The 12,473-nt window shown below is 57.0% G+C and overlaps 1 protein-coding gene across 1 annotated transcript in view; it reads left to right on the top strand.

Annotated features, from left to right (window-relative positions):
* Nucleotides 1-12,473, top strand: part of VIPR2 (vasoactive intestinal peptide receptor 2) — a 74,682-nt gene that overhangs the window by 8,563 nt on the left and 53,646 nt on the right. The window contains exon 3 of the mRNA XM_027770051.1: nt 9,733-9,840. Within this exon, the coding sequence (XP_027625852.1) occupies nt 9,733-9,840 (108 nt within the window). The remainder of the gene's footprint in view (nt 1-9,732; nt 9,841-12,473) is intronic.

Genomic DNA, 12,473 nt, shown 5'->3' with positions numbered 1-12,473 from the left:
GGATATGCAAATTTGAGGGATTCTAGTGGCCAATCAGAGCAAGGTTTCGAAGGTCAGGTTTTTTGAAGGGAACCAATCATGGCAGTTGTTTGCTCTCTGAGGAACCTCGGCAGACTTGCAGATGCGCAGCCTCCCACAGATGCTGAAGGCAGCAAGGAGCCTGCGGCCACTGCCTGGCCCCAGCAGCATCTGCCACGTGTGGTCTGACCCAGGCGAGTGCACAGACAGCAGAACACGTGTGGGAGCACTCAGGGCAGACGCCATAACCTCGGCAGGACATGCGCACTTCCGTCCAGGCCTCCCGGAATAAGCACATTTTTACAGGCAGGTCCCTCATCTTGCAGTCCTGTGTCCTGGGCTTCTCTGCATTTGCTTCTGGTGCTGAGTTTACCTCTTCCCGGTATTTTCTTCTGACCAGAATGTGCGTGGAGGCGTGGCTCGGTCAGGCCCCGCCCTGGGGAGGCCGGGTGGAGCTGTGTGCCTTCTGCTGTCTGCCGCGTGGTGCTGGCTGCCTGTTGTCCCGGGATGTCCCCAACACTGTGACTCTGGTGAAGAAGCAGCCTTCGGGACCCCACACAGTCACAGGCAGGCTGTCCCCCGTTGCAGCTGGCCGTGGTCTGTGGGCTGCTGGCACCAGGCGGGTTCTGTTCAAGGCCCTTTCGTGTTTCCGTTTAATAATAGTACCTGTCGATAAGTCTTGTCTTGATTGTTCTAACTTTGGAGGGCCCTTCTCACACGTTAATTAGCATTCTCAGTGAGGGACAGCTTCTCATCGCTGGGAAAGAACTACAGCTCCTTCTAAAAGGAGTTGCCTGGGCCTGAGAGACCACCAGGCCACACTGGATTCCTGGTGCAGGGTCTGGCCAGGCCGGTGGACACCCCTAACTGCTTCTCGGGCAGCTGCCTGGGCCCACACTGAGGCTTGCAAGGGTGGCCCTCAAGGCCCGTCTGACCCCTGCATTCCAGGATGGGTCTCAGCAGGTTGCACTTGGGGTCACCAAGAATCTTTAAAAAATAAAAACGTTGCCCAGACCCAGCCCCAAAGCCTAGTGGTTAAGGAGCGGGGTCCCACTTAGCCAACTGTGCTCTGAATCCTGGTGTCGGTGGCTTGAAAACACCCAGGGTGCGTGTGTGCTCCGAACCCCGGTGGGGTGGGAAAACGGAGCAGAAGGGATCGCAGCAAGACTGCCCTACCAGGGAGTGCTTCTCCCTCTCCCTTTGGTCTCTGTCTCTCAGGTAAGCACACTCACTATGGCAATTTAAAACAAAACGTTTTGCTTCCCTCTTCCTCTCCGTGTGTTCACAATGGAAATTCATTTGGTATGCTGTAATGATACACAGTGATGAACTGTAAAAAAAAATTCATTCATTCATTTAATTAAAACACAGAGTGTCACCGGGACTAGCAGTTAGCATAATGGCTATGTTGCTGGACCCCCATGTAGTCGACCACGGTTCACGTCCTGGACCCGGTGGCTTAAACTCACGCCGGGCGCGGGTGTGTGTGTGCCCAAGATCCCGAGAGGAGAATGGAGGAGAAGGGATTGCGGTGTGGCCATCCCCCCTGGGGGGTGATTTCTCACTTTCTGTCTCTCTGTCTCTCTCTGTCTGGCGAGCGCACGCGCCCTACAGCGAAAATCTCTAAAAAAATGTCACCCAAGCAAATTAAACCAGGAGCCCTGGGGTGTGGGTATCTATAGAGGTTCTCAGGTGGAGCTCGTGCGGCAGGGAGACTGATAGCACCCAGGCTGGTGTTCCGGAGATGCCGTCTGGCTCATTTGCCCCAAGCAGTACTGGACCGCCTGGGCCTGAAATCTGGGGCCTGGTGCTAAGTTTCCTCTGAAGTGGTGAGCATGCGGGCATGTGCAGAGGAAGCTGTGAGCGGGCGGGCGTGCACAGAGGAAGCTGTGGGCAGATGGGTGTGCACAGAGGAAGCTGTGAATGGGCAGGTGTGCACAGAGGAAGCTGTGAGCAGGCAGGCGTGTGCAGAGGAAGCTGTGAGCAGGCAGGCGTGCGCAGAGGAAGCTGTGAGCTGGTGGGTGTGCACAGAGGAAGCTGTGAGCAGGCGGGTGTGCGCAGAGGAAGCTGTGAGCAGATGGATGTGCAAAATGAACCTCTGAGCATGCAGGCATGCACAGAGGAAGCTGTGAGCTGGAGTGTGTGCACAAATGAGACTGTGAGCGGGCGTGCGTGCACAGAAGAAGCTGTGAGCAGGTGGGTGAGCACAAGTGAACCTGTGAGCGGGTGTGCATGTGCAGAGGAAGCACTGAGCAGGCAGGTGTGCACAAATGAAGCTGTGAGTGTGTAGGCATGCACAGATGAAGCTGTGAGCATCCAGGCGTGCACAAATGAAGCTGTGAGCTTGCAGTTGTGCACAGAGGAAGCTGTGAGCATGCAGGCGTGCACAAATGAAGCTGTGAACATGCGGGCATGCACAGAGGAAGCTGTGAGCATCTGGGCGTGCACATATGAAGCTGTGAGCATGCAGGCGTGCACAGAGCAGGCCGTGAGCATCTGGGCGTGCACATATGAAGCTGTGAGCGTGCAGATGTGCACAGATGAAGCAGTGAGTGGGCGGGCATGCACAGAGGAAGCTGTGAGCGTGCAGGTATGTGCAGACCTGCCGCCCTCTTGCTTGATGCACTTGGGACCGTGACAGCCCAGCGGAGGCCTCACAGCTGAGAGCGTAGATAAGTATTCTGCAACAGCGGGCCCGTGTGCTGCAGGGCGGCCCTGGGAGACCATTTTGTTCTGGCCACAGCAAATCCTAACAGGGAATGACCAAGGGAAAAGGAGTGATAATTATCCAGTTCCTCTTGAAGAGAGGAGAAAAAGAATCCCTCCCTAAACTGAAAGAACTTGGGCTCGGTGTGTGGGTCGTGGGCTGGGAGGTCCAGCTGAGCTGATCCCAGGCCGAGGCCCCTGTCCCTGTCATTGCTTTGCGGTTTTCACTTCCTCGCCGTATTACTCACAACCACGCACCTGGCTGGACTCTCGAACCGCTGCACAGCCTAGACAGGACCTGGAGGGAGTCGGTGCAAGGCTGCATGCAGTGGTCTCCCTGTTTCTGCACCGTCTGCATGCCCTCCTCCAGCTGGTGGCTAAGGTGACCGGCCGACTGCACAGTCTCACAGAGCCCCTCGGAGACAGGAGACGAGGTCTAGCCGTGTGCCCTGTCACAGCCGAGATGGAATTGCTTTTGCAGGAATGTTCCTTGCGCAGCCTCTTCAGGAGAGTTCTGGCTGCTGTTTGGGACTGAGGCTGGTGGGGACTGCAGAGCTTGGTGCCAATGAGCCACGGCTGGGCCCACATTCAGCACTGATCGCTGGACGTGAGAGGGTCTCGGGCGGCCCTGTGTAGGGAGAGGGAAAGGCCTGTTCGTTTCCCGTGTGTTTACGGGGCAGCGGATGGCTGTGGGCCAGGCCTCCCAGGCTTTCCTGTTCAGCCCGGTGTCTGAAAGAAGCTCCTGCTGCTGCACTTTAGACCTGAAGGCTCTTTCAAGGGAGGATGCGACTGGGGCTGCTTTCTTTTACACGTGGGAGGCCCACCTGCCTCGGTCTCGGTGCCCAGAGCTGTTTCCCGCTTTCCTTGCCCCGTGTCTGCTGTGGCCACCCCACACTCTGTCTAGAGAAGACTGACCTGGGCTGGTGTGGGTCCATCCCTGCCCCTCTGCTCTCCCCCCAGCTCCCTAGGCCCAGCGCTGTCTCCTCCAACCCCACAGGAGGGCTGCCTGGGTCTCCGACTGACCCTTGACCCGGCGTGAGTCGGCAACACTGAACCAACACGCCTGAGACATCAGGAGAGCCCCACGCCTATGAGCCAGGCCTGACTGGCTTCCAGGGCTGGCTCTGCACAGGTCGCTCACCTCGAGACAAGCAGGACTGGGGGTGGAAGGTCAGGCCATCCGGTCACCTCCACCAGAACTTCCCGTTCTCCGGACAGCATGTGGTGGGTCAGTGTGGAATGTGGTGTCCTGGGTGTCAGTCGCAGGGTCTCAGGGAAGCGGCTGTGGCTGTCTGCAGCCCGACTGCCCCATGCCACCCTGCGCAGGCGTGTCTGCGGTGTCCAGCACACAGAAGTCAGGGCAAGTCTCCACTATGCCGTGAGGGTCAGCTGGGGCTGTGTTCAGGGCGTGGCAGTTACACATGCTCGTGTGTGCTCACATGGCAGTGCTCAGACAGGCCCTGTGCGGTTGGAGCTGGCGGGTCCTGATGGCAGCCAGGCAGCGTCACGGGCCTGGCCCAGCTGCCCCGTGTCCTGTGCTCACACTGTCTTCCCCACTCTGTGTGGGACGAGGGCACTGCCTCCTTCCTGGGGCTCTGGGATAATTTTTTAAAAGCTCTTTCCTAGATGAGTATGATTCATGACAGAGTGAGATTCGTGTGGTCCTCTTGGAAGTGAATTGATCGTCAAAATAGTGAGAAAATAACTCCAAACCCTGAGTTCGAAACTGCCTGCACCAACACCTGTCGTCATGACCGCCCCGTACGGCTGTTCTGGGGAGAAGTGAGCTCTCCAGGCACCACCTGGGACCAACGTTTCCTTCCATCACACAGACCCCACCCGCACTGGGTGACTCGCGCCGTGGCTGGGAGGCTCTTGAGCTAAACCATGGCCGTGTGTCTCCAGCCCTGTGGCGGGGGGGCGGCCCCTGCTGCATCCCTGCAAGGCGACGACTGCTCCTGGGCTGTGTCCCTGGCCCTCGTCTCCGCTGCCTGGGCACACCCTCTCAGAGGCACCGTGAAAGTCCAGGACATAGGACCAGCTTTTGTCAACCTCTGAGTCCTGAACGCAGTATTGGAGAGACTCAGCTGTGTTTCAAACACGCTGGAAGCCACCAGCGTCAGTCGCATGGAAAAGCTGCTCGCTCCCGAAGCCTGCTCCCTGACCAGCCTCCAGTCCATGGTTGCCACCTGTCCATGCAGCGCTGACCACCACAGACCTCGCAGGTGCCCACCTCTCTGTGCCCATGTGGCCGAGAACGTGAGCTGTCTCTGGTCAGTTTCTGTTTGAGCCCTGAAATCTGACCAGATCCCTGTCCGGCAGTCAGCTGTCTCAGCTGCATTCAGACGGCACAGCCTGGCTGGAAGGACCAGAAGGCAGTCCCCGTGTGGCTGCCGGCTCCCCCCGACCTGTGCATCACACCCTCATGTTGGCCACCCTCCAGTGGCCAACCCCGACCCTAAGGCTAGACCAGAACACCCTGAGGTCAGTGCAGCCAGTCACGACAGGCCATGTGCCGCGGCTACTGCCCTGTGTAGCCAGTGCGTGGAAGGCTGCTCACATCTGGGACAGCCTCTGCTTTTGAGGGCCCAGGAAGGCAAGTGAGAGGCTGGGCAGTTTACGGACTGCAGCCAGGCAGGGGCTGAGTGGCTGCTGGACACACGGACAGCGGGAAACACGTCCATGAGTGTGAGTTTTCAGGGCCCAGCGTGCTCGGAGGAAGGGCTGTGGCTGTGCTCCGGCCTGACCAGGAAGCCCAGCTTCGTGCTGCGGCTGAAGTAAGACGCTCACACTGCCACAAGCCGCTGGCGGGAGGCCCAGAGTCGGAGCCAGGCGTCCCGTCTCTGTTGGGTGGGTTTGGAGATAGAAAGGTCTCAGTGTCCAGCAGAACCTCTGTGAGAGCAGCCTCTTGCCACAGTATTGACAGGGCCATGAAGCGACAGGGCCATGAAGCGTGGCCAGTGCCGAGCCCTGCACTGCTCGGTGTTAACTGTTCACGTTGGAGCGGCCGCGAGGCTGGCAGCGGCCACTCTGGGGTGCGGTTCTGGTTTTCTTTGGTCTCCACCAGTTTACAGTCGTAGCCGGCTTTCTTTTCGCTCTAGTGTTAGGTAAAACTTCTGCTGCACCGTTCAGTCATAAGGAGCACAGGAAGCCTCCAGCCCTGCTCCTGGTATCAGGTGCACACTTGTATTTAAACCTTTCAAATAACATTTGCTAATTTTGACAGATTCTGCTATGCGAAGGGGTCTGATCACTTTCTTTTATTTAGTTTTTTTATTTATTTAAATTTATTTATTTACATTCATTCACTATACATCATTACAACATACAAAATGAGATTTTCCATCCAGAATACATTGTATATTGGCTCAATCAAGCACATCAACATACGTGTTATTGTCAGCAAATAATTTTCCATTTCTTGTTTCCTGTATGTTTTGTTTTTTCTTCCCATCCCTGATTCCCTATCTCTAACCCTCTGCCGCATCCTGCCCTCCTCCCACACTGTCTCTGGTATCCACGGTTACTTTATATGCCTTTTTAGAACCTGGGGATGTCTGCTCAGTTTCCCCAAGTAGCCTTTCTGGGTTTATCGGTGAGAACATTTCCTCTATCCAAAGCGACTTTGAGTTTATCATCACCCTCAAAAGCCCACATCGCCACCGGAGCTTGGCGGGCCAGTCTCCGCTCGCCCGAGCACAGTCCTGGTTACGTCTCGGTACCTCCGTGAAAGCCCTAGACCATCCCCACCTTCCAAACAACCGCGTGCGGAAGGCCGCACCTTCTCACTGTCGGCTGTCACAGGCATGGCCTGACCGGGCCCCACCTTTGCCAAGCGCCTCCATCCTCAGCACCTCGAGCCACAGCCCACGCTCTCCGACCACAGCCGCACAGCCTTGTCCGTCCTCCGCCCGAGAGCATGGCCTTCATGGTGTTGGGCGCTTTCTAGAGCACGAACGAAGCGTGAAAAGTGGGCCTCCAGACGACATTGCACACCTGAAGCAGCTGCTTCTAGCCCTTCCCGGCGATCCCTCTGATACGGACTTCTCCACTGCCTGCTCGTGCTGATGCTCTTTTACTTTCCAGCTTGTACCGTCCATTAAGCTCCTGCCGGGAACAAAGAGCTGCCCACTCTCCCCAGGTCAGCCACCCCTCGCACGATGCGGTGTCGACCGCGCCATCTCTTTCTCGCACGCTTACGCTTTCCCTGGAGTAACTTTCTCGTCTCCTGTCGCTTTCCGTTCTACCCATCTGTCAGTGATCAAGCATCAGTCCTGGGCCAGAACAGTGCTCCCAAGGCCGTCAGAGTGGCAGGGCGATTCCAGATTTGGCTTTTTTCTAGGGCAGCTCCCACTGCGGTCAAGCCCCTTGGCCCTGACCTCCCCCAGGTCCTGCCCACTCGCTTGCCCTGAGCCTGGCCTTGGGTTCTAAGAGCCTTGCAGGGAAGGAGGGCCGTGGTCTCAGTGCTCATAATTCATATTCCGATGTAATTCACTTGAAGGTGACCTGCCCCATGCCAGGCAGTTCGGGTCCAGGGCAACTCAGTGGACAAGCGTCGTCTGCCTCGTGCCACCTGCTGTCCTGCAGGCTCTGCTGCAGCACCTGTGCTGGCCAGTACTGCATCTGCAGACCACATGGACATCTTCTGGTGCGGCCCTTGCCGATTCTGGGCTTCATTTTCATGCCGTCTGAGAAGCAGAGGAGAGAAACCCAGGTTCCTAATTGCCTGCCACTGTCCTGAGACTCAGAGCAAAGGCCCTGACTGCCTGTGCACACACACTCATGCACACACACATGCATGTGCACATAGGCACATGCATATGCACTACACTCATGCACACACATGTGTGTGCACATATACATGTGCATACACGCACACATGGGCATGTGTGCACACACCCATGTACACATGAACACAGTGATGCACATGTATACTCACACACATGCATATGCACATGTGCACACATGCACATGCATACACTCGTGACACACTCATACATACTCACCACACTCACACATGTACATGTTTGCATACTCGTGTACACATGAACACACTTGTGCACGTGTATACTCGTGCACACATGCACATACTCATGCACTCACACACAAGCACACTCATGCATGTGCACACACTCGTGCACACTCACCACACTCACACATGCACATATGTGCATACTCGTGTACACATGAACACACTCGTGCACGTGTATACTCGTGCACACATGCACATGCTCATGCACTCACACACAAGCACGCTCGTGCACACGACACACACACACAGCCCTTGTCCGAATGCTGCAGCTGCTCTTCCCTCACGTCCAGTTGCCCTCAGCCAGGGCATCGTGGAACCCCTTTTCTCTGTGCACTCATGTGCCCAGCCTCGAGCGTGTTCCTTGCACGTCGAGTTAAACGAGTGAGAACTTACCTGCCCTCCCAAGAAAGGGGGTCGAGCTGCCCGGCCCACACCCGACCACCCGTGAGACCACTGCCCTGTCAGGTGGAGCCGACTGAAGGAGCCAGCACACGCTGCGTAGCGCTCAGTACCTGCTCCTCGGCACTCTGTCTGCTCCAGGAGCACGGCCCTCTGCGGTAAGCAGGGACATTTGTCACTGCAGATGGCTGCTGCCTGGCAAGCCCAGGCACGAGCCTTGTGTCTGTGGTCATGGGTTCATATCTGATGGCTTGTTCTGAACATTTTTAAAGAAAACCAGCATTATCTTTAAATATGTAAGAGCATTCATATAGCATGAATTTATACACTTACTTGAGCATTGATTGGTATGTAATTCTGCTCTTAGAATCAACATATTTTCATTTTTTATTTTGAAAACATTTAGGAAGTCCTTTCACCTGAAAAGCTTGGTTTATGGGGAGCTTTTCAGAGGCCTGTTTTCTTGAAAGTAAATCACTCCTATTCAAACCGGAAGTGTGTCTCCCTGGGTGTGTGTGGTTTTGTGCAGGCCTAAATGGCATGTCAGAGAGAAAAATCGTCGTGGTTGGTTGGTTAGTTTTCACCACTGCCCACCCTCACCCCCATAATGAAGTTTAAAGAAAAGATAATATCGGGAACCAGCAGTTAGCGTAATGGCGCTGGACTCCCACGTATTTGACCGCAGTTCGTGTCCCAGACCCGGTGGCTTAAAACTCACACCGGGCGCGTGTGCGTGCGTGCCCAAGATCCCGAGAGGAGAATGGAGGAGAAGGGATTGCGGCGTGACCATCCCCCCTGGGGGGTGATTTCTCACTTTCTGTCTCTATGTCTCTCTCTGTCTGTCTGGCGAGCGCACGCGCCCTACAGTGAAAATCTCTCTCCAACAAAAAAAAAAAAAAGAAAAGATAATATTTTGAAAGTTACAAGGTCCAGTATAAATACCGTGGCCTTGTGTTAAAAAGTGCTGGGTTCAAACGTGGACTGTCTCTGTGACGTTGAGAAGTCGCCAAATGACCCAGCCTGGCTGCTGCTCATCCATACGATGAGTAATGTGCCGTCCATACAGCTCAGTCACCGGGCAGCGACTGAGACCGAGTAACGGGCCGGAAGTCTGTTCGCCAGTGAATGAAGGCCCAGGTTCTGTCACCCGTAAGGGGCCCGACAGCCCAAGCCCTCCCAGGTCTTCCCATGTCTTCCCACACGTCTGACTTTACACAGCATCGCGTCCTTCCCCCCGAGGGGACTGACACTCGGACTCGGTGGCACCCACAGACCACATGGCGTGCTAGGGGGCAGGGGGAGAAGTGGCAGCTCTCGTCTCCGTCCCTGTCCCCTCCAGAACCATCCAGGCCCTCGAGGCTCTGCCACCACCCGGTGTGTCTGCACAGCTAATACGCAAACAAGCTTGCTGTGTTCTCAGAGATAAGGCTGGTGCAGAGTGCCTCACGGAAACTAACACGCAGCATCACTTCTGACCAGTGGCTATGTACTTGTGACACGTCTAAACCAGCACGGTCACTGTCCCCAAGGCTGTGATGAGTCTGCAGTCTCATGCCCTCTGCCTCTCTCCCCTGCAGCCTGCAGCGGGGTCTGGGACAACATCACGTGCTGGCGCCCTGCGGACGTGGGAGAGACCGTCACCGTGCCCTGCCCGAAAGTGTTCAGCAATTTTTACAGCAAACCAGGTACTGTCTCCTATGCCGGTCGCCGGGTCCTCCCCCACGTGGCGTCTGACAGTGTCTTGTTCCCATTGGCTCACAGGAGCCGAAGCGGCACATCTCCCCAGTACTTCCTGCTGCTGAGCGGCACGGGGAATGTCTTCGCCGTGTTGGGGACGCGTGTGGGTTAGCAGCAGGAAGACGGTGCCCCCTCTTACCAAACCTGGGGAGAAGAACTGATAGGGTTTGTTCAGGACTCAGAGACGCAGGCAAATGGGACCCAGAGGAGCAGAGGTGTGCGTGGGTGGGGACAGAGGCGGGGAGAGTGGAGAAGAGGTCCCATCGGCCTCATTGGCACTGCCGGCACGTGCAGGCTTCAGGTGGGGACCTTCAGGTTCCTGGAGCTGTGATGCTTGGAGGAGAACAGCCAGCAGGGACGTGGTTCTCATTCCTCACCAAAATCTGGTTTGTTGAGCTGACTGTTTCTCACCTCGCCACTTTTCTGACCTCGTCTGAGGTTGCCAGAGGTGTGCGGTTTCTGTGTGTCCGGACCGCAGGTCCCTCTGCCCGGGCTCGCTCCTCCATCGTGTGCACTGTCTCCTGGCCCGTTCCAAGAGAGGGTCTTGTTTTGTAAGTGACCCCAATCGTTACAACATAGAGAAATCTACCTGGAGAAGTAGAAACAGATAGGAAGATTGCGTGTCATGTACCAGGGTTGAATATCAGTAATAGTATGAGCCCCATAATTATTTCATTATAAGATAATCCGTCTTGAATCTGGGAACATTTGGGGTGCTGTGGAGAGCTGTGTTCATCTTGGGCATTTGTGAAGGGGTGAATATTTGAGAACTGGCAGTGTTGGAGAATTTCAGAGCTGGGGCATGGGTCAGGGTAGGGAGAAGCAGCTCGGAAAAGAGAGATGTCATTGCCCAGGATGACTCCCAGGACCCCCCTGACCGAGGTGGCACGATGTGGCAGCCTGAAGCTCTGGCAGTGCCATGGCCATCTGCGGGCAGGGCTCTAAATGACACTAGGAAGTCTGAACTTCCAGACGCCCCAACCCGTAGGGGAAGTTGGGGCCTTTGCTGCCACAGTAGGGTGACAGCCCTGGCTGAGAGCCAGCACAGGGGTGTGGCGTGTCCTCCTGGCCACCAGCACCCCGTGTGTCTGTGCAGGTAAGGCGGAGCCCAGGTCCGGTGCGGTAGATGGCCCCTCAGGCCCCACCCCTCCCTGGGAGGGACCCAGTGCGTGTCCTCGCCCACCCGCGGAGCCCTGGCCGTGTTGGGGACAGCTGTGAGGGCAGGAGCTGTGACTCTACCCACTCACCCTTTGGACTGCTCAGATGAGAATCGCAGAAACGCAGAGGGTGAGGGCTCTTTCTCCCTGCAAGCGAGGACAGCCCCGCTGTCCAGGGACATAGACTCAGGCCGACAGCCCGGGCCAGTCCCATGCCGCAGCCCTTGGCCCGCTCCGCCACTCTGCTGTGGCACTGTCGCCCTGCACCACTGACATCCCTCTGTGTGACTGGCTGGCGAGGGGCCCCCCGCCCACCTGGGCCGGCGGGCGGCCCCCCGGCCGACTTGGGCGGGGAGTGCTGTGTCAGCCCCCCTGAGCACAGCCGCGGGGCCGGGTGCCGAGAGCGGACGGGACAGCAGAGCCTCCATAGCCGGCACAGACCCCAGACCCTGGACCCCTGTCCTGAGAGCAGGCCCCCAGTGCACAGCGCCTCCGCCTCCCCACTGCCCGGTCCTGCAGGAAGCCAGGGTGGGTAGAGAAGCACATCCGGTGACTCCCTGACAGATGCAGAGTCCGTCTTCAGATTAGCAAACCCTAACTCTGGCAGGAGACGTGCCTGGCAGGGCGGTGAACGGCAGGCATCGCTCCACAATCGCCCCAGCCTCGCGGCCTGCAGGGGCCTGGCCAGATGGAGAGCCAGACGTCTGGGTGTGGGGCTCAGTCAGAGAGATGGGAGGTCGAAAGAAAGGCTAAGAGCAGTGGGCTTCCAGTTCCAGTCCGTTCCCCAACCGCACTTTCTGCAGAGGCAGCACTCCCGGCTGGAGCTGCTGAGTCCTGCCCCTGCACACGTGCAGGCCGTGTGTACTGCCTGGTAACAGCCCACCGGTTGCCACAGTCGGCCCTACCGTGCCCGGGCATGTTGGGCCAGTGGCAGCCTCTGTTGGCTGCAAGGTCACCAGGTCACAGCCCACTCACACAGTCATCCAGGTCACAGTCAGGACCTGCAGCGACCGCTTTCGGCCAAGGTGTCACTGAGTAGGAGGCTGCGAGGCCGACCCCATTTGCTTTGACGATTCCCGACTTTGGGTCAGCCTCTGAACCCTGACAGCGCGGTGCCCCGGACCAGGCCGCCCTTCTGTGGCCACCTGGGCGTCTGCCCAACCTCAGTGATGAGCTCTCAGCGTCAGTGCTCGGTTGGCAGCTCGTGTCTGTGCTTCTGTCTCCAGTCACAGCGACGCCGTTTGCTGCGAAGGACGTAAGGGTATTCAGAACGTTCGAGTAAATCCAATACCTGCTGCTGATAACTGGAATACACTTTTTTTTTTTTCAAAAGGTTTGAGCAGAGAGAGAGAGAAAGTGAAAAAGCATGCCTCCAGGTCCAGGACTCAAACCGTCGTCAGCCATGGGGGAGTCCAGCGCCTTCA

The sequence above is a fragment of the Tupaia chinensis genome, unplaced genomic scaffold (genome assembly GCF_000334495.1).
Source record: "Tupaia chinensis unplaced genomic scaffold, TupChi_1.0 Scaffold000110_1, whole genome shotgun sequence".
In the NCBI taxonomy this organism is placed as follows: Eukaryota; Metazoa; Chordata; class Mammalia; order Scandentia; family Tupaiidae; genus Tupaia; species Tupaia belangeri.
This window is presented reverse-complemented; position numbering and strand designations above follow the sequence as displayed.